The sequence below is a fragment of the Gilbertella persicaria genome (assembly GCF_025201335.1).
Source record: "Gilbertella persicaria strain CBS 190.32 chromosome Unknown B0P05scaffold_5, whole genome shotgun sequence".
Taxonomy (NCBI): Eukaryota; Fungi; Mucoromycota; class Mucoromycetes; order Mucorales; family Choanephoraceae; genus Gilbertella; species Gilbertella persicaria.
The window spans coordinates 320,712-348,415 of record NW_026251966.1 but is presented as its reverse complement, the minus strand read 5'-3'; the positions used below and the strand labels follow the sequence as shown (position 1 = coordinate 348,415).

The following is a 27,704-nucleotide window of genomic DNA, read 5'->3' as shown; positions in this document are numbered from 1 at the left end:
ACAAGAAAGAATTCACACATTCATTTGTAACAGTGGCTGCCAACCCAGTCACATAATACCTTAAGTCGCGTTTATTTAATTTTTTTTTTTTTTTTTTTACTTCTTCGTCTTCGTTATGTCAACAAGCGATAATTTCGAAATATTCAGTAGAATACAGCCTCATGAATACTTAAAACGTTTCTTGGGTCAAAAAGTGCGTCCAGATGGAAGACTATTAAATGAATTTCGAAAGACAATGATTACCTCAGGTGCTGTTTCTACAGCCAATGCAAGTGCTATGGTGCGTTTAGGTGGTACTACTGTTGTATGTGGTATTAAGGCTGAAGTGTGTGAACCCAAATTAGATACAAACCAAGGCTATTTAGGTAATCTATGCCATATTTGTAATTTGATTTAACAAGATATATAGTACCCAATGTTGAATTATCACCTTTATGTTCACCTAAATTTAAGCCGGGACCTCCTCCCGAAAAAGCACAGGCTGTTTCCGAGTTTATCAATCAATTGTTTATAAAGTATTATGCACTTCATCCTATAATATAAGCTAACATAGACAACTAGATCCGAGATCTTTCCTTTAGAGAAATTATGTATTGAAGAAGGAAAAGCTGTTTGGGTATTATATGCTGATATTGTATGTCTGAATTATGATGGCAATATTTTAGATGCCAGTTTATTAGCATTGATGACTGCATTAAAAGACTGTAAGTGATACTCTAAGGTGGTGCTGAGGACTGATATGAAATTATAGTAAAATTACCTAAAGCAACCGTGTCTCCTTCTATGGTAGTTGAAGCTGATCCTACACAACTTGCAGAACCCATTCAACTCTCACGACATTTAGTTGCATCTACCTTTAGTGTGTTTAATAACCCAGATGTGATCTTGTCTGATGCGAATGATACTGAAGAAAGCTTAGCTAGAGAAACAGTTACGATTGTGATGGATTTAGATTACAACCTTTGCCGAGTCTATAAGAATGGTGGAATGACAGTAACTGCAGAAGGTTTAAAACAATGCATTGATAATGCAAAGCAACGTACCAATCAAGTCAAGTTATTAATAGAAGCTATTTGAATAAAGAAAGTATGTATTATTATTATATATATATATATATGTATGTGTGTGTGTGTGAGAGAAAGAGACAGAGAAAATGGAACCCCTTATTTGGTATGTTGACCGCGGCGCATTTGACATTTATAAGGATTGACGTCTGAAATCAGATGGACTAAATCACACGCTAATCAAGCTATCGTAGTACAACAATGGAAATTACCTCAGCATTGTTTAGCCATATATTCTGTACACAAATAAAGTTTTACCTTTCTTATCAACCTTGATAAGCTGCGTGGTTTGATTTTAGTGTCCCCTTTATTTTTATTCATGCAACTAGTCTATATAAATTTGGTCTGTTTTTTTTACTTTTTTTTTTTTTTTTACTTTTTAGATAAACACATATATGATGACAGGTTCAAGACTAAATGGAAAAGTAGCAATTGTAACTGGTGCTGCTGGGTAAGATAACTCATTGCATATAGTCTAAATATGCATGCTAAATAAAGAATATCAGTGGTATTGGTTTCGAAACAGCTGTCTTGTTTGCTAAAGAAGGTGCTAAAGTTGTCTGTGCTGACTTGAATGAAGCAGGCAGTCAAAAGACAGTAGAAAAAATCACTCAGTTGGTAGGTGAAGGCAATGCAATCGCTGTCAAGACAGACGTGTCCGATGAAGCACAAGTCAAAGCCTTAGTAGATAAAGCGGTTGAAGTCTATGGTAAGAATGACGCGTCCTATTCATGTCTATATAAACCTTCATATCTATATCATCTATATAGGCAAGTTGGATATCATGTTTAATAATGCTGGTATTATGCATCCTCAAGATGATAACGCTTTGAATACAGAAGAACGTATTTGGTAAGACAACAGTATGGAATAACACAGATTAATGTAGCATACGTAGGGACTTGACCATGAACATTAATGTGAAGGGTGTTTGGTATGGCTCTAAATACGCTATTCTCGCGATGCGTAAAAGTGGTGGCGGCTCTGTGATCAATACAGCAAGTTTTGTGGCTCTGATGGGTGCTGCTACACCTCAATTAGCATGTAATGTATTGTTTTGATATTTTCTTTACTTATTTTCTGTATAGACACTGCTTCTAAGGGTGCTGTCTTGGCCATGACGTGAGTCTAAAATCATTCTTTAACTATACTAATTTTATTTTTAGTCGAGAACTTGCTATGGTTCATGCCCGTGAAAATATTCGTTTCAATTCTCTTTGTCCTGGTCCTATTCGTACTCCTTTATTAATGGACTTTTTAAATACTGAAGAAAAGAAGCAACGCCGCCTCGTTCATGTACCTCAAGGAAGATTCGGTAAGTCAATAGAAGCGAAAGCATGCTGTTGTTCATCAGAGAAATAGGTGAGGCTATTGAACAAGCTTATGGTGCACTCTTTTTAGCTTCGGATGAAAGTTCATTTGTTACAGGTACTGATTTCAGAGTGGATGGTGGTTTAGCTTCTGCTTATGTGGTAATGTATTTATGCATCAAACACACAGAGGAAAACTCATTGCTTTTCTTTAGACACCTGAAGGTGAACCTCAAGGTGCTGTTCCTACAAACTTTGCGGACTCTTAAAAAAGACTTAACAGTGCTTCATTTTTTTTTCTCTTTTTTTTTTTTTTTTGCTTACAAATAAAACAATGATGCATCCCGATCTCGAAACACAAGCATTGAATTGTATTCCTACAACTTGTAAAGACATAGACAATTGTTCTTTTCGCGCTTGGTATCCCAAGTTTAAAGCAAATACTTTCAAATCCAAGATCTTGAGATTAAATCAAGCGTTTGTCGATTACTTGAATGAGGAAGGCATTTATTTACCTGAAGATGGGTAAACAAAATAAATAACACAACAATAAGTCTCTTAATACATGATTTTAGACAACCTGTAGCAGCTAGTATTGAAGATTATGATAGTGATCCTGAATTCTCTAACGATGCTGAAGACAAGGTAACTCAAACCAAAAAAAAAAAAAAGGCTAACTTCATGCATAGACACCTCATTTTCCTCAAGTTGAAAGAGAGATCAAAGAAGCCATTTATGAGTTTGATGGTGCTGTATTTCCTAAACTCAATTGGACATCACCTCGAGACGCAGCTTGGATCTCAGCGACACAGACATTGAAATGTACTTCACCATTTGATGTGTTTCTATTACTTAAATCGTCTGATTTCATTAATCATGACTTGAATCATGCCTATGAGGATTGTACTGATGAGCAAGACAAACAAACAGAATTTGATCTTGTATTAAGAAAATGGTATGATCTACAACCCTCCATGGAATTCAGATGCTTTGTTAAAGATCAGGAAATCATTGGTATCTCTCAACGCGATATGAATTTCTACCCTTTCTTGTTGGATATACAACAAGATATTGAACAACAAGTGTATCAATTCTTTGAAGGAGTGATTCATGATGCATTTGATAGTATTCATTGTAAGTGATCTTGTATGCTTTTTGTTGTATTGATGCCTTTTAAGATGTATTTGATGTCTATATTCAACGTTCAAACAACAAAGTCTATCTGGTAGATTTTAATCCATTTAGTCCTTCAACAGATGCTTTGCTTTATGATTGGAATGAACTCATGTCATGTAAGTTACCCTATATTGAGTACTATTTTATATTTACTGCTTTCTTAGTTGATTTAGATACAACACAGCCTGAAATTAGATTGATAGAAAACCAAGCTCAAGCAGATGTTCTTTCTTGCCATGCACCTAAATTTGCAACAAACATGGTACCCAAGGATGTCATTGACTTGTCCTCTGGTAAATCCATTGCAGAATTTGCAGAAGAATTTGAAAAGGCCATGAAAAAGACAGAGCAAGATGGCAATGATGATGATAGTGAATAAAATAATAATAATAATAATAATAATAATCATTAGCAAATTCAGCTGATTTGTGTGACACTTAAGGCGTCCCTTTTATTTTTATTTTTTTTTCTGCTTCGTTTTCTTTTTCTTTTCTTTTCTTTTCTTGTTATTATTATTATGGCTTCTGGACGTAAAAAAGCACTTTTAAAGGTAAGTTTCTTTCTTGCTGATCATAAAGATGAACTCATTGAACAATAGGTTATTATTCTTGGTGATAGTGGGTAAGCAACCACATAAAAGGGAATGCCTGATACTTATAAAACGTAGTGTTGGAAAGACTTCGTTGATGAACCAATATGTTAATAACAAGTTTTCTAACCAATACAAGGCCACTATTGGTGCAGACTTCTTGACCAAAGAAGTGATGGTAGATGATCGTATAGTGACCATGCAGGTAAAGACAGCCGGCTTTTTTTTTGTGGGTTTAACAAACTCATCTTTCTTCTTCAGATTTGGGACACAGCTGGTCAGGAACGTTTTCAATCCTTAGGTGTAGCATTTTACCGAGGTGCTGATTGTTGTGTTCTTGCGTATGACGTAAATAACAGCCGAAGTTTTGAATCCTTAGGTAAAAAAAAAAAAAAAAAAAGCAGAAACTTGGTGGCACTGTATTTACGTTTATTAGATCAATGGCGAGATGAATTCTTGGTTCAAGCTTCTCCTAGAGATCCTGATCGTTTCCCTTTTGTTCTTTTAGGTAACAAGATTGACGTTGAAGAGAGTAGAAGAATGGTTTCTCAAAAACGTGCTATGGCTTGGTGTCAATCTAAGGGCAATGTTCCGTAAGTAAGGACTATAGCTTGTTTGTGAACTCATGTTGTCCAGTTATTTCGAAACCTCTGCTAAAGAAGCCATCAATGTGGACCAAGCCTTCCAGACCATTGCCAAGAATGCTTTGTCACAAGAAACAGATGTAGACATGTAAGTGGTTGCTCTTTTATTATTGTCAGTGTTAACTTAATACATCATTAGTGATTTTCCTGATACCATTCAAATACCAAGTGGAAGACAAGAACAAGAGCCTGGTTGTGCCTGTTAACGCACTTCTTTTTTTTTTTTTTTGTGGGACGTCACGCTTAAAATTCCGCCTTTCTCTTTTTCTTCTTTGCTTTAATAAACTTCTCTCTTTTTATCTGTTTCATCTATTATACATGTCTTTATCAGAACAACTTATAGACCTTAGTGATTCAGTTGAACCAACACAAACAAGCCCTGAAAAAGAAGAAATAGTTGATGATACAAAACAAGCTTCTCCGAACGAAAAACAAGTGCATCATAGCTTAGAACAAGACAAGTCTATTAGTCAACATGAACAAACATCACTCGATAATGAACAACAAGACGACATTGAACTCACTCAAGACAGTAAAGAAGATGATATTGAGATAAACACAAACTTACAAGACACTTTGAAGAAACCAACCGATGTTGATGTTACTAAAGACAGCAAAGACTTTGGAGACCATAACGAAGATACACAAAAAGGGGCTGATTCCACTAAACACGTCAAAGAAGACGATTTTGGATCAAGTAAAAACAGTAAAAAAGATACAAAAGATGACTTTGAATTCACTGATGTTGAAATGACAAAAGGTAGCAAAGATGACTTTGAGCTTCATAAAGACGATGTTGGATGCAATGAAAGTCATAAAGAAAACGATTTTGGACTCTCTAAAGACAGCAAGGAAGGAGACGATGGATTCAATGAAAGCAACAAAGAAGACGATATTGAAATAACAAAAAATAGCATACAAGATGACTTTGAGTTTCATGAAGGTAACAAGCAAGATGACTTTGAATTCAATGAAGATAACAAGCAAGATGACTTTGATTTCACTAAAGACAACACGCAAGACGATGTTGAAATTACAAAAGACAGCAAACAAGATGACTTTGAGTTTAATCAAGATGGTTTTGATGATGATGATTTTGATGATTTTGATCACCATCAGGACAATTTCGATGATTTCGATAGCTTTGATGCTACCAATGATGATTTTGATGACTTTGATGCTACCAATGATGGTTTTGATGATTTTGAAGCAACACCTACAGAAGTTGACTTATACGTAAACGTAATCGAAAACAACCCTTCTGAACTGGGTCCATTCATCAATACCTATTTGGATCGTATGTGGGGAGACAAAGACATCGAAATGACACCTATTGAAGACAACAAAGACATTCTTGTGACACCCTGCAGGTAACCAAAAAAAAAAAAAAATAGTGGTTCTCTTACTTATTTTTTTTCTTTAGTCAAGATTTATGGAGCAAATTATCTCGAGATACCGTATTCTATAATCCAGTGACAGGTGCCGTAGGTCAATTTCAATGGACTCGGTCAGAGACAAACAAAGCTTATTTAAATGCACTTGGTGTCACCTTGAATTATGAAGACAAAAAAGCGCCTCTGCATGATAAAAAGAAACTGCCCTCATCATCATCATCATCATCATCACCATCACAACAGAACACAGATATCAACCGTATCTCAACACCCACTTCACCTGTCTCAAGACCAGCATCCGCTTCTCCTGGATTACGTGTCGTGACAGAAAAGATGGACGAGACAACAAAAGAAGCCAAAAAAGAAGCAGATCAAGACATGGAACTGGATATCGATATTGCTAGAGCCTATTGTGAATTAACAGAAGGTAACAAGAACGATGTATGCATAGTTCTGATCTTTATTAGAAACCATTCGTGTCTTTCCTGATGTTAAACTGAATGCGATGGTGATGGAACTCAGTAGACTACAGAGACAAGCAGCCGATTATTTGGATCATTTACTAGATCAACGAGAACAACTCAAGATGGATGCAGAGACATACAACGATCTAATCAGTTGCATTGTGGGACATGCACAGCGCCTTCATGTCAACAACAAAGATGCGAGTCCAGCCATGGTCTCGAAAAAGAAAAAGTCAAACAGTGGTACATTCTCAAATATCATGCGAAGAAAGACAACCACAACCCAACCCAACAGTAGTGTGTCGATGGGAGGAGGTGTAGTGGGTGTCAAACAACCTGGTTCAGCACCTAAACAAAAGATACCTGCCTCTGAAAGTAGACGATCCATGTAGACAATAAACATGTATTTATTTTAAGGCTGAATGAGTGTGGCTGTCATAGGAAGATAGTGTTGTAAAAACGAAATATAGATTAATGCTCGGATTGGATTCACCAAGTGTTTATCCACAGGAATCTCTTGAGCAAGCATGGTTACTAGGCCAGTTTCTTGGTTTGTATGGACATGTTCTGTCAAGACAATCAAGACATTCTGAGGATGACATCGACTAAAAGCCTTAGTGACTGCTTTACCAAAGGCTGCTTTGATGTGTTCCTGGTCCATCTCAAACACTCGGACAGGAATAGCATTGATCTGAAGACGCCAAAAATAGATACGACCTATAGAAGAGAAAGAGAGACCCAGGGTAGGTTTGAGATAAATCGACATGTTCTTGAGTCTTAATCCTCTATACTTTAATATGGCATATGTCTGTTGATGCAGTAGATTGGCCTGAATGTCCCTGTATGGAGGATGTAAGTTGAGTAGCAAGACATGATCGGAGTTTGTATGAGTAAGGGTGCCTGAGATACCTACAGGCAGACTTGATTTGACCCATTCAATTAATTCATCAGAAGGAATACCACATCCCTCAAGGTCAAATACAAGTGTATTGGGTTCAGTATAATACCATTGTGTTGTTTGAATAGTTTTGGTTGCGTCTATCTTAGGTGTTGTTAGTCTATGTGTCCATGGGTCTAGCATGAAAGAAAGTAAAGTTTGAAATACGTTATTCATGGCCCATTTTTTTTTCTTCTTCTTTATTTTATATATATATATATATATCCATTGTATTTCATTGTTCATGTCAACTCATTATCTTGGCGTAAACAATAAAGCCAGTCGTATACCTGTCAAATCTGTCTCGACATCATCTGTTCAACCACAAAAGACCATCTCGACATCTATTCAACCACAAAAGACCATCAGTTCAAAAACAAGAGCTACCACAACACCCAAACCCAGAAAGACCTCTTCTTCTACTTCTTCCAACCCATCTTCTCATTGGCTTACACATCTCTTTCAACCATCAAAAAAGACAATCAAAAGTGTTGTTCGATTAGTAACAGAGCAAGAAAAGAGTCGTATGTGGCATATAGATCCTCATTCGATACGTTATATGGGGTCCAAGACAACCAAGAAATTTGAATTAGGTAACATTACATCTATATACAAGTATTTATCTGTCTAGATCATGTATTTGGATCCACAACGACAAACCAGCAATTGTATCAACAGAGTATTGAATCCACAATTGAAGCATTCATGCAGGGATACAATAGTAAGCAAATCATGAAACATAATATGTTGATAGTTTTAGGTACTATTTTTACTTATGGTCAGCCTGGTACTGGTAAAACTTATGTAAGTCATTTTATTCTTTCTATGATGACTCATGATGGATTGCATTAGACAATGGTAATGTTTATCATTGGATAAATCGTGTACTAAATGACTTTAGTTTGGTAAGTAAGCACCATGAATCTTCCCCTTGTTTTATTTATTGACAGTGAAAGGCAATGATCATGAACCTGGTATTGTCTTTTATAGTAGTGATACTATATTCAACTGGATAAAGAACGTAAGTTGAATATCCAGACCAACAGCTCATATGGAGATAGGATCATGAACATGAATACATTGTGTGTCTCTCTTTGTTTGAAATCGTTAATGAAGTGATTCGAGATTTGTTAGATGAACAAGGTCAACCATTGAAAATATCAGATGAGAATAAAAGAGTAAGTCGCTATAGAAAGTATTGTTGTTCATATAGCAATAGAGAGGACCCTTTGTGTCTTTGTTGAAAGAACAAGTCATCAGATCCCCTCAAGAAATAGAATATTATGTTCAATTAGCACAGGGTAAGATACAGTAACAAGATCAAATGGCTCATTCATTACTAGCCAATCGATACATGTCTACTACTAATTATGATATGCATTGTAGTAGAGCACATACATTTGTTCAATGGGTAGAATGAAGTTCTTTATTTATTTTGAATTGACTCAATATCGATAGACATTGGAAAGAAGATTATCCAACAAAAAGAATCGTATCCAACGACACCGAGATACAATTCAGATATCACATTTAGTAAGTGGATTCACTTGAGAATGTTCCTTACAGTCTATATCCTAGTATCTTGTTGATTTGGCTAGTAATGACAAATCCATATACCAATCACTAAAAAACCCCATTCATAAATCATGTTTGGCTCTTGAAGCTATTGTGCATAACTTGTCAGAAACAGGAAAAAGGTAAAGACAGATGTCATGTATATTATTGATATAGACTAGTGCTGGTCATCCTCTTCCACCTTATCATGACTCCAAATTGACCCGACTATTGCAACCTATGTTTATGGGTCAACATCATGTTGTGTCTGTCTGTACAGTCAATATGAAAGCAGCCAAACAAGATGATATACCTACATTAGATACACTTTTGTTTGCTACTCGAATTAAGCGTATTCCTATATCCCCTAAACTGACTGAAGTAAGTGTATTCTTTTATTTTATCACATTCTTTTAACTCTCAAAAAAAAAAAGATATCTGAGGATAAATCATTGCTTGTCAAATATACCAATGAAATCAACTTGCTCTTGTCAAAACTAGAGAAATTAGATAAACAAAAACAGAGTGGTATTCAATCTATTTTGGAGAAAAGGTATATATATATATATATATATATAGTAATGATTTAAACTCAACATGGATTAGACTATACCATACTTCTCAAGCTATTTTAACAGCTCAATCCTTCCTTCATAGACAAGACACGCCTCCTTTACATGCTCTATCAGAAGAAGGACATGAAAAGATTACACAATTAGAAGCTGAACTAAACATGACAAGAGCAGAACTTCAAGTCACGCAATTATTGGTGCATGAATCCCATCTTTTTTAAAAAAAATAAAATAAAAATAAAACTTTATAATGTTGTATCTGCTGTATGCCACATTAACCATGCCCCTAAAGAACGATAAGGTCGCCATATGTCAGTCAATTCAGTCAATTGTTCATTTCTAAACTTGAGAGGTAAACCAAAATGAGAGGCTACACCTTTTCGAACAGCCAAATCACCCAAGGGAAGTACATCTGGATGGCGTAAATAGAACATAAGAAACATATCGACTGTCCACTAGACAAGATGAGTACAGTACTTTCTGAATTGACTTACTTGTCCAATGCCCTTGACTGCACAGAGTTGATCACTGATCTCTTGAGCAGACATTTGATCAAATGCCTCGGGTGTAATGTGTTTCTCTTTGAATTTGGTAGCCAAATCCCGTATGTATTCTACTTTTCTAGCAGATAATCCAGCAGACCTTAGCTGATCTATGTCTTTAGCAAGGATTTGTTCAGGTGTAGGAAACCAGTTGGGTTCATCTGTGTTGGGTTCAAACAATTGAAGGAAGCGACCATAAATAGAAGCAGCTGCTTTACCATGAATCTGTTGATAGACAATGGATTTTGCTAATGACCTAGAGGAAACAGTGGCTCGTATCTTTTTTGTATGCATGTATACTTACATGAATGGATGATAACCATTGTATTTCGTTAATCGTTCTCTAAATAAATCAACTGTGGTATCATCAAGATAAGCAGCTAGTTTTGGATCATGTTGTTTAAAGTGTTGTACTGCATTTTCCAAATGTGTTTCTTCAAGGATATCAAACAAAGGAGATACAATCTGGGTCTTTTTTGTACTGACTCGACTGCGCAAACAATATCAACCTTTGTTGTTCTGTGTCTATCTTATCTTACCTTGTCTTCTTTGCTTGAACCGTCTTTTTAGTGATACGATGACTCTTTCGAACCGTAGTTTTGACAGATGGATTTGGCATAAAAGAAAAGAAAAGAAACAAAAAATCAAATTTGAATGAACGCATTATGCTATCACTTTTTTTCTGTTTTTATTATTAAATGACACTCCCATCTTCACCTCGAATGAGTCATCCATCACTGTCTTTTTCAGAACTGGCTAAAAGGGCTACAGTTGATAAAGCAGATATGTCTAAATATGCTATCAAGACCTTGATATCTTCTGTTGGAAAACTCTATGACCAAGTATAAAAGCCCTCTCATGGTTCATTTATGCCTTATCTCATACTATCTCTATAGGGAGACTTTGAATACAAGCGAGGTTGCCCCGAAAATGCTTATGTGTATTATATGAAGGGTTGCAGGTAACATACACTCATTGACATTGCATGTCTGACACAAGCGTTTAGCATCATGGTAGAAGTGATTGCCAAGCATCAAAACCGTAAAGAAGCCAAAAAAGATGCTGTGTTTAAACAACTGCAGGCGGTAAATAAACAAAAGACTGGATGTTGTGTATTGATTCATCTATAGCGTACAAATGATGATATCTTGGCCATACTAGAAGAACTCACAAAGACATTACAACAAAGGGATTCGGATCATGTTGTAGATCATTTACCTTCTGTGCCTACACATTTGCCTTCAAAACAGAAACTTGTTTCACCACCTACCACACCTTCTTTTATGAAGATGCCCGAACCGGAACCCACGCTTCAGCCAATCCAATTGCCTACACCAAATAAAGGTCTCCATATACCACCTATGTTGATCGTCGATCCTAGACAGTTGGCTTCATGGATTGTAAAGACACCTGATATACAACCCAGTGTGTTAATTCTGGATGTAAGACCTCGTCAAGTATTTGATCAAGGATGCATTAAACATACCTGGATTGCACAAATTGAACCCTTGGTCTTAAATCAAGAGTAAGTTGAATTCAACTCTATACGATCTTATTCGTTGTCTAGTGTGTCTTCTTCAAAGATAGAATCCTCCCTTGTGTTGAATCCAGAGGCAGAACAAAAGATATTTGCCGGTCGTCATCATTTTGATCTGATTGTCTATTATGATCAACACTCACAGTCGATTCAAACACCTATCTTGAGTCATCTAAGACAGGCGATTTATGAGATGGAATTCAATAAGGTACTGCAGCGTGCACCCATCATGTTGGCAGGTGGATTTGATGCTTGGAAATCAGTGATTGGTGACAAGGGCATCTTTTGTTCTGCACCAGAACAGACGACCATGTCACATAAGAAGCATTGGTTACAAGAGGTGGTGGGTACACCTACACCTGTCAAAGTGCACCATACCATTTACGACTATTTTAGTTACCCTCATACGAATGAACGCAAAGAATCCATGAGTCAATCCACACCTCCATTGCAAGGTATTTTTAGCCATACACTCTATCAGCCACCTGCAGATCAACCGATTCGCATGCCTATACCTCATACTCAACCCAATACGACCAAGCTCAGTCGTAAAAAGACATTTATTGATAATCCTTATTATGGATTTACAACCACCACCAATCAACAGTTTGATATACCACCTTCACCTGCTAAACCACCTCCTTTGCCACCTAAGCCTATCTCACCTGATTTGCACCGTACAGCACCTGTCTCAGACAATGCGTTTTCTCAAGTAGGTCATGTGATGATTGGCACCACAGGCCTCAAGAACCTAGGCAATACATGCTTTATGAACTCAATCATTCAATGCCTTAGTGGCACCATTCCTTTTGCTCGTTATTTTATCTCGGGCATGTTTCGTCAACATATCAACAAACATAACTTTCTAGGCACAGGGGGTGTTCTGGCTGAAGGATTTGCTGATTTGCTACGTACGATGTGGAGTGAAAACTACAATTTCATTTCACCTGTGGATTTCCGTGAAGCCCTGATTCGATTTGCACCCCAATTTAAAGGGAGTGAACAACATGATTCACAAGAATTTCTGAATTTCTTGTTGGATGGAATTCATGAAGACTGTAATTTAGTCATCAAGAAGCCAAGTCCTGTAGAAGAGGATGAAGCCTGGTTTGAATCTTTGCCGGATTGGCAAGCAAGTGCTGTTGCTTGGGAACGGTATTTGGAGCGAAATTCAAGTATTGTCGTCAGTCTGTTTCAAGGACAATATCGATCTCGACTCACTTGTCTTACGTGTCATGCTGTAAGTTTGATGACTGTCTATATGTCTTTACTCATTGTTCAATAGACTTCCACAACGTATAATGCATTCATGTCCTTGTCGTTGCCTATTCCTGCTCAACGTACAGGTCCCTCCAGTGTTTCGATCTATCAATGCTTGGATTATTTTGTACAACAAGAAATCTTAGAGGGTGATGATGCATGGCATTGTCCCAAGTGTAAAACACTTCGTCGTGCTAGTAAAGCATTGACACTGTCCAAGTTACCTGATGTCTTGTTGATCCATCTCAAGCGATTCTCTTATGATGGACCCTTTAAAGACAAACTAGAGACCAATGTGGAATCACCCATGATGTAAGTATGACTCAAGCAAACTGAATTCACTCATAGAGTAGTGGACTGGACCTGTCGAGTTATATACCGTCTTCTATGTTTCAACAACCACCTGAGAAATCAACAACATTTCGCTATGATCTCTATGCTGTCTCGGTAAGTGGGATAGGGGTACACAACCTATTTTCTGACTTGATTAGAATCATTATGGTTCATTGACAGGTGGCCATTATACAGCCTGTGTTCGTAATGGCTATAAAAGCGAATGGCATAATTTTGATGATTCTCGATTCTCTGTCTGTGATCCTTCCAAAGTGCTTACAAGAGCAGCTTATAATTTATTTTATGTAAGATCGACTGTAAAATAATAATAATAAAATGCGGTCATGATGACGGATATATTTTTTGTTGTTCTTCTTCTTCTTTAATATGGTTCAAACACGCTCTGCTGCAAATAAACAAGATACAGACACAGACATAAATGAAAACTCACCTCCGCCTAATCGTGCTGCTCGTCGTGCTGCTCAAAAGAAAGAGCAAAAAGAGATCAAGATGCAAAAGATCACAAAGACAACAAAGACAACACGTACCAGAAAAGTAACAAGAACACATCACCCTGTTCTGTTGAATCCTATCACCACTCACTATGAGTAAGTATATTCACTACACGAAACAAGCTGATGGATGATGGACTAGATTTGGTGGCGTGTTGGGTGCTTTAGCCATGATCGTATGTTTGCCTACGCTTGTACTGATGTTCGCGTATGGATCAGATCCTACGTTTGGTTATCATCCATTTCAACGTACATTTGAGTTTGCCAAGCAGATGGATATACAAACCATTCAACATACGCTCCAACAATGGCATTATGGTGCTGCTATTTGGTATCTTGGGTTTGTGTTACAATTGGTGGTGTATTCGATCGCCATGCCTGGTGAAGAAGTAGAAGGTGTGCCATTGCGTGATGGTTCTCGACTGAAATATAAAATTAACGGTACGTTCCATATAGTGTTTGATACCCTTTTATTGATATGCTGCAGCCATGGCAACACTTCAATCCCTTGTCATGATCGCGGTCATGGCATTGCGTGGACAAGGATGGGCATTGTTCTTATGGACAAGAGCTCATTTTGCAGACATTGCTTTAGTCTCTGTTGTGTTTTCTTTTTTGGTGTCCATCGCTGTCTATGTCAGCAGTTTTTATGGTCATAAAATGCTGGCTTTAGGAGGAAATACAGGCAATCCCATCTATGATGTAAGTGTTTCCCCTCTTCCTCCTCATGGCATCATGCGTCTGACTCACTCTTATTGTAGTTCATGATTGGTCGTGAATTAAACCCTCGTGTGGGTCAATTCGATATCAAGTTCTTTACTGAACTGAGACCTGGTTTAATGATGTGGCTCGCCCTCAACATATGTTTCGCTGTCTGTCAGTGGGTTGAATTAGGCCGCATCACGTACTCGATGATCTTGGTCAATGTATTCCAAGGCTGGTATGTGATTGACGCCTTGATCAATGAATCCAGTATCTTGACCACCATGGACATCACCACAGACGGATTTGGATTCATGTTGGCCTTTGGTAATTTGTGTTGGGTACCTATGATGTACAGTCTTCAGGCACGTTATCTGTGTGATTATCCTGTTGACCTAAGCTGGCCTCATCTGAGTGCGATTGTGGCACTTCAATGTGTGGGCTATTATATCTTTCGATCGGCTAATACACAAAAAGATGCTTTCCGAAAAAACCCTCAGGATCCCAAACTGGCTGGCTTGTCTTATTTAGAGACAGAGGCAGGAACACGTTTGATCACGTCAGGATGGTGGGGACAAGCGCGCCATATTAATTATTTGGGTGATTGGCTGATGTCGGTTGCTTGGTGCTTGCCTTGTGGATTTGGGTCGATAATTCCTTACTTTTATTGCATTTATTTTGCTGTGTTGTTGATTCATCGCGAGAGAAGAGATGAACAAAAGTGCCGTCAAAAGTATGGTAAAGATTGGGAGCGTTATTGTTCTATCGTAAAGTATCGTATTGTTCCAGGCATCTATTAGAATCATAATAAAGTTAAATAATTGAATGTGCGCAGTTATGTAGCTTCCTTTTTTTTTTTTTTTTTACTTTTATTTATTTATTTATTCTATCATGCTTAACCCTTTAGCTCATGACTTTACACCCTTGTCTGCTATATTATCACCTGAAGCAACAGACAATGTCAAACAGAATGCTCGGCAAAACAAAAAATTTAATGATTCCAAACCAACAAAAAAACCAGTACACAACAAGCAAACACAGACCAAAAGAGAACCTAAAAGCAAGTCAGACACAAAACTAGACACAAAGCCAAAAGACAAACTAGACGCAAAGCCAAAAGAGAAAACCAACAAGAAAAAAGACTCGCAGGTGAGTCATCCTAAAAAGCCAAATAACCGTGGGCGACGAAGGTCTTTACAGCAGACTAGTCCAACAGATCTGTTTGGACAAGAAGCCAAGTTTATTACGATTGAAGCAGCTATTGATCCAGTGTATCGACTGGATTCTCATGTGACGTCCGCTGTATCTAGAAGACAGAGTGTGGATCAACGTCCATTGGAGCATGGTTATGAGCGATATATTGATTGGGTAATACTTTGTATTACAGAGAGAGAGAGTGATGCTGATGACTGTTTAGATTGACAGATCTCTACGTGTCTTTGATACAGTGACTGTGGTTGGCATGGATAATGCGGTGGTTGATATCGTTTCCATAGTAACCATTTTACAAGACCGAAACATAGGCATTCATGATGGTAATTCTGTTTTTGATTGGTATGGATACTGACATTGATTGAAAGATGTAGAGACATTTAGTATGGATACTGGCCATGGTCGATTGACAAGTTGCATTCAAGTGAAATTACACTCATTTTAGATCCAGATTAATGCAACTCCTTTCTTTTCTTACTCCTTTTAGGATATAAGCATGAGTCAATTAAAGAAAAAAGGGGGAAAGTATTTAAACGCGCTGTCTTTATATATTTTATTGCATCTTTTTTTTTCTTTTTTCTTTTTTTTTCGAGTCGGATTAAGAGCAGGTAAAATAAATAGAGTTTTCGTTCTTTTCTTTCTTGTTCTTTTTTTTTATGACTTTTTCATTTCTAACTCGCTCTAAACCTTCACCACCACCACCACAATATGAACTATCACAGGTTATCAACTTGGAACCACTTATGTCATTCATGGACAGTAGAAACAGTTTAAGTCATATTTTAGACAACGACGATATTAGTGAAAGTAGTAATTCAAGTACAAGTTCCATCCATAGAACATCCAATTATCAAAAAGAAGAAGAAGAAGAGGAAGACAGTACTCCTTTTTTAAGTAGAGATATTGAAGAAGAAGCAAACGATGTGATTGGCAAAAAAACTGTAAGTTGGATGTACATTCTTGACGATAAAAACTAAAAAACAAAGAAAACCACAACCTGCAATAAATGGATATGTATGGCTTTTCTTTTACTTATTTTTACATTTTGGCTGATATGGACCATTGGTCTAAGTCAAATGGGACCAGGTAAATCATTCTATAGCGAGAGAGAGAGAGAGAGAAAACGATATTGACAGATCTTATTTTCAAGTGACAGAGGCTGAGGAACAATCTTCTGTTAAAAAGCATATTGATTTACCAGATTTGTATAATATATCATTTGCTACTCGAAGGCCTTCACTTGAATGGGTCAAGCATGGTAATGTTCATATATAAAGGTCAAGTGGGTCTTCTAATTTATCTGTAGATCTTCGAGATGGTGTATTTAGTTATCGAAGCCCGACAACAAACGATATTATCTTACAGTCAATTGAAGGAGGAGTCGCTGGGATATTAGTGAATGCAACAGACCTAGTAAATATCACTTTATACTGTGATATAGCCAACTTATTTTGCATGTAGTCTATCAATGAAGGTCAATTAGAGGTTGAAGGATTTGAAATATCACAAGATGCACAATATATCCTGTTCAAGACAAATGTAACCAAGGTAAGACAAACATAAACTTAATTTCTAGTATTTAACGAGTTGTGTAGTTGTGGCGATATTCGTCCTATGCCAACATGTATGTTTACCATGTCAGCAACAAGACTTTATTCCCTCTGCATCCTCTTGCCACAGTCAATAATACACCCATGGTTTCTTATGCAGTCTGGAGTCCTCAAGGACATCAATTGGTAATACATTGATATATTTAATTTATCTAAAAATAATTAAAATAGGCCTATGTACTTGGCAATGATTTATTTGTTACTGATTTACAAAACACAACGCGTATTACCTTTGATGGATCTTCTACTATCTTTAATGGTGTGCCTGATTGGGTATATGAAGAAGAAGTGTTTAGTAAAAACTATGCTGTTTGGTGGTCCCCTGATGCAACTCACCTTGCTTATTTGAGATTCAATGAAACAGCTGTACCTGAATATCATATGCAATATTATACTGCATCGAACAACAGTTATCCTGATGAAACATCGATAAGATATCCCAAGGTAACATTTCATTAGAAGCTATACATATATATTTATCTATAAATGTTGACTAGGCTGGATCACCCAACCCACTTGTATCACTTCATGTACATTCATTACCGACCAATACAACCTTCATGATCACTCATAGTGATGTACTGAACACGACGCAGGGTTTTCCAGAAACAGACCGTCTTATCACAGATGTTGTTTGGGCAACAGAGACACATACACATCTTTTATTCAAACAAACAAATCGCATTCAAGATACTGAACTGACTCACCTCGTCAGTCTATCACCCAACCTGACACAGAGCAGCATTCAGTTAGCACGTACTTATAAACCCAATGATGGTGGATGGGTTGATTTAGCACAAACCATGGTCTTTATTCCAAACAAGAAAGCCAATGATTCAGTCGTACGTTATTTAGATGTGATTGATGATGGAAAAGGGTTTATGCATCTGGCTATTTTGAGAGCCACAGATACAAAGCCACGCTCGCCTCATTGGTTGACATCAGGAAAATGGGAAGTTGTGTCTGGCAGTGTGGTGGTTGACAAGACAAGACAGTTGGTTCATTATATCTCGACTGAAAAATCGCACCTTGAACGTCACTTGTACAGTATTCAATTAAACCATTCAAAACCTATTCGAACAAAACTATGCTTAACGTGCGCTGACGATGAAGAGGTGCATGCGTATTATGATGCCAGTTTCTCACCTCAATATGGCTACTATGTGTTACAATACGAAGGTCCTGATATTCCTACGACGGTCGTCAAAAAGATTGACAATAGCTCATTTGAGTTGGTATTGCAGGACAATCAACCGCTGCGAGATGTGTTGTCTGAATATGAACTACCTCGAACACGTATGGTGTCTGTCAAGAGTGGTGGTATTGATATGGATGCGATGGAAGTATTGCCGCCTGACTTTGATGCTACCAAGAAATACCCTGTCTTGTTCCATGTCTATGGTGGGCCTGGATCACAGTTGGCTTCGTATCAATTTGAATTGTCTTGGAGTACCTTTTTAGCTAGTAAATTAGGGTACATTATTGTCACTGTAAGTATTTGACTATTCTATATGTATAATATTGACTGTGGACATAGGTGGATGGCAGAGGCACTGGGTTTAAAGGAAGAAAGTATCGCTCCGGTGTCAGAGAAAGATTAGGTGAATTAGAGACGATTGATCAAATCAATGCAGCCAGACATTGGGCATCATTAGAATACGTCGATCCATCACGGATTGCTATTTGGGGATGGGTAAGGAAAATAAAGAGCCATTCTATATCTAATCTTGATAGTCTTATGGTGGTTATATGGCTTCCAAAGTTATTGAAGCCAACAGTGGTCTTTATGCAGCAGGAATGGCTGTGGCTCCTGTGACAGACTGGCGATTTTATGACTCTGTCTATACAGAAAGATATATGTCTACACCTGAATTGAACCCTGAAGGATACATACAGAGTGCCGTCAACAATATGACTGGATTTGAGAACACACGTTATTTACTTGTACATGGCACGGGTGATGATAATGGCAAGTACACACATATAGCCTGCAAGCTTGTTAACATGGCATACTAGTTCATTTTCAAAATGCAGCTGTCTTGGTAGATAAGTTGACGCAAGCTAATGTTCATAATTACCAAGTACAGTTTTACACAGACAATAGTCATCCTATACAATACCACAATGCTAACCAAAACGTATACTATTTACTCACAAATTTTCTTTGGGAAAGGTAAGATTATAAATAATTAGAAGCAATGATGGTTTGTGCTGACTTTTTCTTTAGTTTTGGTGGTGAAGAATATCAACATGTTCGACAAGAACTTAATGGTCATTTCTCTGGACCCATTAGTTCTCATTAGATTTGAATATACAAATATATATATATATATATACCATTTATACTACAGTCTCTTTAAAGACAATTTGTGTGTGTGGATTCATGTTGAACTTGAGTTGTGTTGACGGTTGATTTTTATGTCCCTTTTCTAGTTAACAAAATAAAAGTGAAAACACAGGATGAATCAAGTACCTGATGCGCTGATCCTTGTAAATAAAAGAAAGAAAGTTGACTCTGCATAATTGAAGCTATTGAAGAATAATGCTTTGAGGTACAAATATCACTTGACCTGTTTGCTTTTCCACAGTGCTTTTATCACAAGTGCCTCTAACAAATAAAATACATAGGCAAGGGCTAAATTGATCAGAATAAGCAAAGAAAAAAAAAAGTACCATAGCATGCCATGTTGAATGCAATCAATCCTAAAGACAGAAACATTTCTGTTAAACTTGCTTGAGCACGTACGCTGTAGAGTCATCACAGCACTCATTGGCTTTAAAAAGGAATCTTGCTAGATCTTATCGCAAAAGCTAAGAAGCATCGTTATAAACTGTTTGTATCAGTTCGATATGCCTGGCTATGAGAAGTTAGAGTCACTTGTTGCCTGCGCATAAAAAAGGGGTAGATGTACTGATGATGAAACAGTCAGAGACATAGTGTTGCGATCTGATCGATTCACGTCAGGCGCGCTCTTATAAATTACTTTGATCAACCTTTTATCAAATGGTCCAACTTCTCTTTCCATATATATATATATATACTTAATTGAGATTTTCTTTTAATGTGAACATCTTAGTTTCTTATCAATAAAATATTGTCTTATATCTTAAACGAACAGTTTTCAATGGTGTTTATTTAAAGTAAACTGTTCATTTAAAAGTTAGACAAACTCTCAACTCCGTCCTCCCAACTTATTTCAATCAAACAAGATCAGTAAAGAAACGCAGTATTTCAGATAGCTCACCTATGATTTCCCAATATGTATCTTGAACGCTTGAAAAGCAACAGCCACTTGTAACAGAATGGCAAATGGATATTTTGAGGTTCTATAGGTAAAAAGCATACAAGTTTGGACACTATCTGAACGCACACCTATGTATGCAGTTTTCATTGATCGCGAATATATCAGAGCCTATGCCAATAAAAAAAAAAGAAACCTTTGCTATCTTTTTTCAGTATTTTACTTCAAAATGATATCTTAGCATGCAAAAATGTTTCAATTATTATTCCATTTGAGCACTGTCCGCAAATAAATAGAAATTGCGGAGAATGACAATATAAGGATAAGGATAAGGATAAGGATAGATATGATGAAAAAGGCAGGAGAAAGGCAATGATGACTATCGTGATTCTGTTTCTTTTTTCTAATGAAAAAAAGAATGAATGCATAAAAAGAAGGGGGAGGAAGTTAATGGATGTAGATATATAATTACTTATATTCAGAAAACCAAGAGATTGTTGTATAGTCATTCTACAAGAGGATGATGCTCGCAAAACAGAAAAAGACAGCCAATATGCGAGGTGATACCAGCGCAAATGTAAAGAAAACGTTTTTACGCGAATGTCATTTTGGTCAAATTTTACAAATTGCTTTTTTCGATCCAAGTCAACTCCAAAAGTATCACGGATGTTATTGAACATGATTTGTAGGCATTTGGAGTACTTGTGAGTGTATATATAGGCTTTATATCACATTTTTGATACTATGTTCTCTCTCTGTTTAGATTGACACAAATCTGGATACTTCCTATTTTCTTTAAAGCTATATGTCGAATGTACGCTTTAGACGTAACCTTTAAAAAAATTACAAAAATACAAAGTTGTCTCAGTATTGAATTTGTTTTTCTTTGGGTTTAAAGAAAGCATTACCATTCCTGTCAATTCAAACCAAGTGAACTTATTCACAACTTTTGTGATTTGAGAAAGTCAAGTTACACCAACAAGTTTGTGGCTAAGACTAAATGATGTACAACCTATTTATTTCTTCTTTTCTTTCCCTTCGTTCTCCTTTCTTTTCTTCATGGTTGCTCCTTTCCCTGACAAAGACTTTCCAATTGTGATTGGTATTGACTTTGGTATTGTCCTAAAATAGAAAAATAGAGCTGTTACTAATACATCTTTTGACGTTTCAGGTACCACTTTTTCAGGTGCTTCCTATGCATATATGAATGATAATGAGATTACAGATATCAGTAAATGGTATGTACCATATACCTTGGATTCATATAAACCAGGTTATTCTCTTTTAGGCCGGGTCAACCCGATTACAGTTATCCCAAGGTAAGAAAACCATGTTTCGACATGTATTTTAATCTGATTTTCTAGTGTCCTACTATTTGTGTAAGTTGATACCATATTCTTTTGATAAGACATAACAGTTCTTTCTTATGAAATCAAAAAGCTTTACAATAGAGATAATAGTGTAAGTCATTTTGTTTATATCTACATGGTTGATTGACGTACCTCTAGAAATTGATTCAATGGGGTCGATCAGCAAAAGCCAGTAAATCGAAATTACCAAATGTGACTGTACTGCAACAATTCAAGCTCTATCTGGATGATAGTCTTGAAGGTGTTGTAAGGCAATTGCCTCTTGATTTGACAGCCACCGACATTATTGCAGGTAAGAGACAAGGTATGAGCTTGCTTGATATATTGAACAAAGAAATTAGACTATCTTGAAAAGTTTTTTAGTTATGTCAAGATAGACATGACGAAAAAGGGATTTCATCAGGGATTTGAGAAACAAGCTCGGTTTTGTTTGACTGTAATGACAATATACCCAAAGAAAGAAAAAAAAAAAAAAACTAACATCAAGTGGTAGGTGCCTGCTATGTGGTCAGATAAATCAAAACAAATCATGCGAGATGCCGCCATTCAATCAGGCTTGATTCAAGCAACAGACCATCGCGATAGACTCATGTTGATTTCCGAACCTGAGGCAGCCGCTCTCTATTGTGAAAAGACATGCGATAAATTCAACATGCAACATGGTGATGAGTTTATGATTTGTGATGCAGGTGGTGGTACTGTCGACTTGATTGTCTTTCGTGTTGAAATGGATGCCAATGGTAATCGCAAGTTTAGAGAAAGTACGAAAGGCATTGGTAAATCGTGTGGTTCGACTTTTATCGATCGAAACTTTAGAAAGCACTTGAGAAAAAAGCTCAAGAAAGTCGTTCGTCGTTCACCTAATGGAACCATTGAGATCCCAGATGCTCCTTTAGACCATATGATGGATATCTTTGTAGGTAAGTAAGATGACTATCAAAATAACAAGGCAACTTATTTATATTTTATTTAGATAACTTGAAGCCATTGTTTGATGGTACAGACGATCTTTATTCTGATATCTCTATGGGATTCGATTTGATTACAAAAACAGAGCCTTCCATTGGACTAGATGAAGGCAACATGACATTCACTAAAGAAGAATTGAAGAAACATGTCTTTGATCCTGTTGTATCAGAAGTAGTCCAACTCTGTCGCGATCTTCAAAAGGACACAACGAATCTCAAGGCCATTTTTATGGTGGGTGGGTTTGGTGCATCTTCTTATCTCTATACAGAGATGGAAAAGGAATTTGCTCCTCAAAACATTCGTATTGTTCAACCTGATCGACCAGGTAACTTGACATAGACATTTAGTCCTTTTTTTTTTCTTATTCATGGGCAATAGAAATGGCTGTGGCTCGTGGTGCTGTTATTTTCGGTATGCACCCAAACAAAGTGGCTACCCGTATTCCTCGTTTCTGGTACGGGATTGAGATCACCAACATATTTGATCCTGCCATTGATCCTCCTGAATATAAAGTGACAAGACCAGACGGAAGTATACGTTGTGATAATCGATTTTCTACCTATGTAGAACGTGGAAAACCCTTAGGTAATGACATATATGTTACATGGGTTGCTCATCCTATCCTAGATATTGATAGCTGTATTTCACGTAATTATACCACTTATTACCCAAGCCACACTGCTTGTACATTCTATGCTTCTGATAGTGAGACTGAACCAAGATATACCATTTCAACCCCCACAGTCAATGTACGAAAAGTGTTTGATTTTGAAATTCCTATGCCGGTCTTGCCTAACGTAAGACACGGTGATCCTGTTCCTTTGACTATCAAGGTAAGATTTTTTTTTTTATATATTTTTCTATTAATGCTAAACTCATGTTTTCAGATGTATTTTGGTGAAGTGGAACTTCGTGTGGAAGCAGTGATTGATGATCAAACTTATGCTGTTGTTTGTAACTTTAATGCTTAAATAAACTTTAATTATATTCAGGAAGGACAACGTCTTGAGGTAAACCAAATCCAAAGCATCCCCAGCTAATGGTAGAAAAAAAGTCTGTAATCAACTTTCTTCCCTTATCTTCACCAGCAGCGCCTACAGCTACATGAAAAGGAACAAGATGCTACTATAATTAGTCAAACGATATTTTTTTTTTCTAACACACCTCAGCTGTAGGATGACATCTTCTAAAGGCAGTATGTTGATCTAACTGAATGGCTTTCTCACAACGTTCTTTACCAACATATCGACAAGCAATGTCTTGTAAATCCTTATCGAAATCAACCACATACTTGGGAGAAGGTTTATCGCCATATGTCCAGAGTGTAGATAAATTATGAACAGCACTACCACTGCCAATGATGACAATACCATCTTCTCTATACATTCATGAGATATATTGTATCCGTAATATAATTCTATTACCTTAAAGGGGCCAATGCTTCACCCATTTTGACATGCATGTCCATATCTTCATGTTCAAAAGTAGATACTTCTACAATAGGTATGTCTGGATTGGATTCCATGGCACGCTTTAAAGGAACCCAAACACCATGATCATTACCATATTTCTTGCCTTTTGCTTCAGCAACACCAGCATGGTTCAATAAGCTCAAGACACGGTCAGCAAGAGCAGGAGATCCTTGATGGTCCCATTGTTGTTGATAATAATGTCTGGGAAAGTTGTAGAAATCATAAATTAATTTAGGCTTTTCAGAAGTGTCAACTAAACAAGACCATTAGCCTATATATATAAGATAATATTGTATTACCATAAATACCACTGTGACCATGTCCTTGCCAATGGGCACTAATAATCACAATACCCTTTGGCTTTAATGCTTGGAGGTATTTGCCAAACCATGAATAGAATTTACCAGGTTTTGCTTGGTCTTCTAATAAATTAGGACCACCATGAGAAATGAAGAAAACAGGTAAGCGAGTAGACATGTTGTAATACAATTTGAGGTTACAATCTATTGCTTATATATATAAACATGGGCTGACAAATGATTAGAAATACAGCAAAAAAAAAAGAGAGCGGATTTTTTTTTTTTAAAAAAAAAAATAAGGCTCAAATTTATTCTTTATCCATCTTATTACGCAGTTGATAGGCTGCTACTAAAATATGATCATCTTGTTCTTTTGTGTTAAGAGGACTCTTGTAATTGACATCTTTCAAGAAACGCTATGATATGCATACTAAGTCACTCTTTCTTTCTTTTTTTCATTTATGTCATTTATACCTTTTGATTGTTATAACAATGCCAGAACTTTTGTTTTTGTTCTTCACACATTTTAGCTTTATCCCACCAACTACCATGTTGAAAACAACTCAAGAGGTTCTCATGCAAATCTACACAGACAGTAAGTGCTGTCTCATGAATATCTTTACGTTGTTCTTTAAAATCACTCGGTGTCAAAGTCAATTGAGGTCTTTCTTGTACGCTATCTGAATCATATTCACCAGAAGGCATGGGGTTCTGTGTAGGTAAATGGATATTAAAGCTTGTGCTGTCTTGTTGTTGTTGTTGTTGTTGTTGTTCTTGTGGCTCATGATGGGGTGCTGTTGGGATAGGTTTACTGGGATCGTAACGGGGTTGCTCGGTTTTTAAATAGTCATCCTTTAGAGAAGATTCCTGAACATAAGATTGAACATAATCTCGAGCAGATCCTTGTTTATTCGACATGGTGATGAACAATAGAAAAATAAAAAAAAAGAGAGAAAACGATATCGCGTTACATGTCAAAAAAAAATAAACACTACAAACGGAGTTTCTCTCTCTCTTTTTTTCTGAACCCTGCAGTAAGCCACTCTTTCTGTTAGTTTAGGGGATGTATATAGATGTCTTTATTGTCTTTTCTAGTTTATGCTACATTTTCCTTTACGAATCGGTTATTTCTTAATTCTAATTGTCCATGCTGTAAAAATGCTGGCCATTCAGCATCCCCCTTCAATTCCATAAACTGAGGTTGCTCCCAAAGAGCCAATACCTGAGTCTCATGCTTGGCTACTGCTTCTAAAGATTCACATAGTGACATAACTGATTTTTCAATCAAGTCCTTTTCATCCACCACTCTCAAGCGTTTAGGTCTAGCAAGGTGTTCAGGACTAGTAGCCATATCGAGTTGACGGGTCTTTGAACGTTGCAAAAAAGCGTCTGATACTGCCTGTGCTGTTTGAGGTGTTTGGAAGCCTGTCAAAGCAACCAAGGGACGCCATAGATCTTTTCTTAAAGCGACAGGACGTTGTGTGGAAGCAAGTTGATTCAATACTTTAGACTACTCGATCGTCAATACATGTTTATTTGAATCACTATCTTACCTTCATGTTGGGCTTTAAGCTAACAAGAATTTGCTTTGTTTGTATATGACGAAAGAGATAGACACTGTTCGAAGCCATGGTCCAGGGTGAATAAAATGAAAAAGAGAAGCAAAATTCAAAAAAAAAATGTCAACTTAATTTTAATTTTGAATCTCAGACAAATAGGACGCTCACGTCACCTAAACGATTTGATTTAAAATCTTTTTTTTATTTTCTGTTCTTCTCATCTTCAGTAGACCATCATACAATGTTCCGTCCAAACACAACAGCTGACTTGAACGAATTTCCAGCCTTAGGGACACCACCTACTAGAAACATGAATAGTCGACTTGGTACAAGCTATGCTTCTACAGCTGGCAACCATGGTTTTCAACAAGGCAATGACCTGGAAGACTTGAAGAACAATCTGGCATTCAACAGAACCAATTTTGCCAATAACCCACCGAGATCATTTTCCATGGACGAGTTCCCTGCTTTGCGTAGCTCAGCCACACCTTTTGATAATGCGATAGGACGTGAATCTGTTAGTAGTACAGGCAAGCCAGAACAATGGTTGGATTATGCCAACTTACGGGACAGTCAACCACAAGGTAAAACCTATCAATTTTTTTATGGTATTGATGAAGGCTATAGGTAAACCTTTTCCGGAAAAAGCAACGGCACCATCTGGTAGCGCTGATTCTTGGGTAAGTCGATGGCATTACGCGTTCCTTGTATTCATTTTTTTTCTAGACCAGAAAACAACAACAGGATGAAGCCAACGATGCCAAGTCAACAGATCCATACGGACTACTGGGACTTTTAGGTGTGATTCGTATGACCGATCCTGATCGTAGTATGTTGGCACTAGGCAGTGACTTGACGACACTTGGATTAGATTTGAATACAGCCGAGTAAGTCTAAAGTCCAGTGAAGAGGGGGTATCTCATTGACATGCCTTAGTTCTATATATTCAACATTTATATCACCTTGGTCAGATACACAAACATTGCCAGGTTTAAATGTTGAACCAGGTTATTATTTACCTGCTTGCTACCGTAATGTTCAGGCAACACCACCAGCTCATCAACGCATGAGAACGTTTTCTGACGAAATTCTGTTTTATGTGTTTTATTGCATGCCAAAGGATGTTGCCCAGGAGGCAGCAGCTCAGGAACTGTAAGTATCTATAGATGTGTACAACATACATTGATAGTTCTGTTTTAGATATGCTCGTAATTGGCGTTATCACAAGGAATTAGGGTTGTGGTTAACAAAAGAAACAGACGAGAATGGTAGACCTGTCCAGGCTTTCCGAAGGACGTCACCCAATGCTTTAGATCGTGGTGTGTATGTGTTTTTTGATCCCACAACATGGCAGAAGGTGAAAAGAGAATGGACTTTATCT

General features: G+C 37.0%; 16 protein-coding genes across 16 annotated transcripts; 11 read left to right on the top strand and 5 right to left on the bottom strand.

Moving 5' to 3' along the window:
- The first annotated feature begins 108 nt into the window (after positions 1–108).
- Positions 109–1,189, top strand: B0P05DRAFT_527037 (exosome complex component RRP43-like protein). The gene is made up of 4 exons (XM_051576497.1): positions 109–365; positions 410–515; positions 562–704; positions 752–1,189. Exons 1-4 carry the CDS (start codon positions 116–118, stop codon positions 1,075–1,077), a joined length of 825 nt encoding a protein of 274 aa, XP_051438423.1. The 5' UTR covers positions 109–115; the 3' UTR covers positions 1,078–1,189.
- A 659-nt stretch (positions 1,190–1,848) lies between these two features.
- B0P05DRAFT_463070 (D123-domain-containing protein) lies at positions 1,849–3,929 on the top strand (the record flags this gene model as incomplete). Its single annotated transcript, XM_051574147.1, has 11 exons — positions 1,849–1,916; positions 1,963–2,108; positions 2,153–2,186; positions 2,231–2,379; positions 2,427–2,536; positions 2,590–2,616; positions 2,832–2,899; positions 2,950–3,019; positions 3,064–3,508; positions 3,553–3,666; positions 3,715–3,929. The coding sequence occupies 11 exons, from the start codon at positions 1,849–1,851 to the stop codon at positions 3,927–3,929; spliced, it is 1,446 nt and encodes a 481-aa protein (XP_051438422.1).
- A 113-nt stretch (positions 3,930–4,042) lies between these two features.
- On the top strand, positions 4,043–5,074 carry B0P05DRAFT_527024 (vacuolar biogenesis protein). Its single transcript, XM_051576496.1, has 7 exons — positions 4,043–4,100; positions 4,149–4,171; positions 4,218–4,344; positions 4,401–4,518; positions 4,576–4,732; positions 4,776–4,871; positions 4,923–5,074. The coding sequence occupies exons 1-7, from the start codon at positions 4,068–4,070 to the stop codon at positions 4,987–4,989; spliced, it is 621 nt and encodes a 206-aa protein (XP_051438421.1). The 5' UTR covers positions 4,043–4,067; the 3' UTR covers positions 4,990–5,074.
- A 27-nt stretch (positions 5,075–5,101) lies between these two features.
- B0P05DRAFT_583837 (uncharacterized protein) lies at positions 5,102–7,033 on the top strand (the record flags this gene model as incomplete). Its single annotated transcript, XM_051582290.1, has 3 exons — positions 5,102–6,153; positions 6,207–6,604; positions 6,645–7,033. 3 exons carry the CDS (start codon positions 5,102–5,104, stop codon positions 7,031–7,033), a joined length of 1,839 nt encoding a protein of 612 aa, XP_051438420.1.
- A 20-nt stretch (positions 7,034–7,053) lies between these two features.
- Positions 7,054–7,722, bottom strand: B0P05DRAFT_568714 (uncharacterized protein; the record flags this gene model as incomplete). Its single annotated transcript, XM_051581210.1, has 1 exon — positions 7,054–7,722. One exon carries the CDS (start codon positions 7,720–7,722, stop codon positions 7,054–7,056), a length of 669 nt encoding a protein of 222 aa, XP_051438419.1.
- A 100-nt stretch (positions 7,723–7,822) lies between these two features.
- Positions 7,823–10,042, top strand: B0P05DRAFT_625078 (kinesin motor domain-containing protein; the record flags this gene model as incomplete). Its single annotated transcript, XM_051583466.1, has 13 exons — positions 7,823–8,171; positions 8,210–8,299; positions 8,333–8,382; positions 8,480–8,483; positions 8,529–8,599; positions 8,640–8,756; positions 8,798–8,879; positions 8,922–8,989; positions 9,037–9,111; positions 9,157–9,275; positions 9,315–9,513; positions 9,567–9,685; positions 9,739–10,042. The coding sequence occupies 13 exons, from the start codon at positions 7,823–7,825 to the stop codon at positions 9,923–9,925; spliced, it is 1,530 nt and encodes a 509-aa protein (XP_051438418.1). The 3' UTR covers positions 9,926–10,042.
- On the bottom strand, positions 9,918–10,949 carry B0P05DRAFT_526992 (DNA glycosylase). The gene is made up of 4 exons (XM_051576495.1): positions 10,786–10,949; positions 10,551–10,736; positions 10,199–10,502; positions 9,918–10,159 (listed from the first exon to the last, which is right to left on the bottom strand). The coding sequence occupies exons 1-4, from the start codon at positions 10,908–10,910 to the stop codon at positions 9,950–9,952; spliced, it is 825 nt and encodes a 274-aa protein (XP_051438417.1). The 5' UTR covers positions 10,911–10,949; the 3' UTR covers positions 9,918–9,949.
- Positions 10,950–11,256: 307 nt separating this feature from the next.
- On the top strand, positions 11,257–13,702 carry B0P05DRAFT_568711 (uncharacterized protein; the record flags this gene model as incomplete). Its single annotated transcript, XM_051581209.1, has 6 exons — positions 11,257–11,331; positions 11,377–11,771; positions 11,814–13,023; positions 13,069–13,355; positions 13,397–13,490; positions 13,535–13,702. The coding sequence occupies 6 exons, from the start codon at positions 11,257–11,259 to the stop codon at positions 13,700–13,702; spliced, it is 2,229 nt and encodes a 742-aa protein (XP_051438416.1).
- A 31-nt stretch (positions 13,703–13,733) lies between these two features.
- B0P05DRAFT_526981 (ergosterol biosynthesis ERG4/ERG24) lies at positions 13,734–15,423 on the top strand. Its single transcript, XM_051576494.1, has 4 exons — positions 13,734–13,984; positions 14,031–14,329; positions 14,376–14,590; positions 14,650–15,423. Exons 1-4 carry the CDS (start codon positions 13,764–13,766, stop codon positions 15,388–15,390), a joined length of 1,476 nt encoding a protein of 491 aa, XP_051438415.1. The 5' UTR covers positions 13,734–13,763; the 3' UTR covers positions 15,391–15,423.
- Positions 15,424–15,445: 22 nt separating this feature from the next.
- Positions 15,446–16,405, top strand: B0P05DRAFT_526975 (uncharacterized protein). The gene is made up of 4 exons (XM_051576493.1): positions 15,446–15,610; positions 15,640–15,958; positions 16,008–16,125; positions 16,171–16,405. Exons 1-4 carry the CDS (start codon positions 15,501–15,503, stop codon positions 16,245–16,247), a joined length of 624 nt encoding a protein of 207 aa, XP_051438414.1. The 5' UTR covers positions 15,446–15,500; the 3' UTR covers positions 16,248–16,405.
- B0P05DRAFT_526966 (dipeptidyl peptidase IV N-terminal region-domain-containing protein) lies at positions 16,355–19,684 on the top strand. Its single transcript, XM_051576492.1, has 10 exons — positions 16,355–16,888; positions 16,953–17,060; positions 17,109–17,215; positions 17,264–17,350; positions 17,398–17,538; positions 17,584–17,856; positions 17,910–18,902; positions 18,950–19,105; positions 19,147–19,381; positions 19,429–19,684. Exons 1-10 carry the CDS (start codon positions 16,819–16,821, stop codon positions 19,587–19,589), a joined length of 2,331 nt encoding a protein of 776 aa, XP_051438413.1. The 5' UTR covers positions 16,355–16,818; the 3' UTR covers positions 19,590–19,684.
- A 2,010-nt stretch (positions 19,685–21,694) lies between these two features.
- On the top strand, positions 21,695–23,987 carry B0P05DRAFT_526955 (uncharacterized protein). The gene is made up of 12 exons (XM_051576491.1): positions 21,695–21,768; positions 21,826–21,892; positions 21,943–21,973; positions 22,019–22,033; positions 22,095–22,115; positions 22,163–22,316; positions 22,366–22,460; positions 22,518–22,944; positions 22,998–23,318; positions 23,372–23,578; positions 23,621–23,826; positions 23,881–23,987. The coding sequence occupies exons 1-12, from the start codon at positions 21,714–21,716 to the stop codon at positions 23,962–23,964; spliced, it is 1,683 nt and encodes a 560-aa protein (XP_051438412.1). The 5' UTR covers positions 21,695–21,713; the 3' UTR covers positions 23,965–23,987.
- Positions 23,667–25,028, bottom strand: B0P05DRAFT_260430 (aromatic ring-opening dioxygenase LigB subunit). Its single transcript, XM_051573364.1, has 4 exons — positions 24,765–25,028; positions 24,418–24,718; positions 24,158–24,371; positions 23,667–24,115 (listed from the first exon to the last, which is right to left on the bottom strand). The coding sequence occupies exons 1-4, from the start codon at positions 24,940–24,942 to the stop codon at positions 23,972–23,974; spliced, it is 837 nt and encodes a 278-aa protein (XP_051438411.1). The 5' UTR covers positions 24,943–25,028; the 3' UTR covers positions 23,667–23,971.
- Positions 25,029–25,059: 31 nt separating this feature from the next.
- Positions 25,060–25,798, bottom strand: B0P05DRAFT_526947 (uncharacterized protein). Its single transcript, XM_051576490.1, has one exon. The coding sequence runs from the start codon at positions 25,680–25,682 to the stop codon at positions 25,233–25,235; it is 450 nt and encodes a 149-aa protein (XP_051438410.1). The 5' UTR covers positions 25,683–25,798; the 3' UTR covers positions 25,060–25,232.
- Positions 25,799–25,822: 24 nt separating this feature from the next.
- B0P05DRAFT_526946 (uncharacterized protein) lies at positions 25,823–26,413 on the bottom strand. The gene is made up of 2 exons (XM_051576489.1): positions 26,318–26,413; positions 25,823–26,274 (listed from the first exon to the last, which is right to left on the bottom strand). The coding sequence occupies exons 1-2, from the start codon at positions 26,393–26,395 to the stop codon at positions 25,861–25,863; spliced, it is 492 nt and encodes a 163-aa protein (XP_051438409.1). The 5' UTR covers positions 26,396–26,413; the 3' UTR covers positions 25,823–25,860.
- Positions 26,414–26,564: 151 nt separating this feature from the next.
- On the top strand, positions 26,565–27,214 carry B0P05DRAFT_577362 (uncharacterized protein; the record flags this gene model as incomplete). Its single annotated transcript, XM_051581779.1, has 3 exons — positions 26,565–26,907; positions 26,951–27,003; positions 27,050–27,214. 3 exons carry the CDS (start codon positions 26,565–26,567, stop codon positions 27,212–27,214), a joined length of 561 nt encoding a protein of 186 aa, XP_051438408.1.
- Positions 27,215–27,704: the final 490 nt, after the last annotated feature.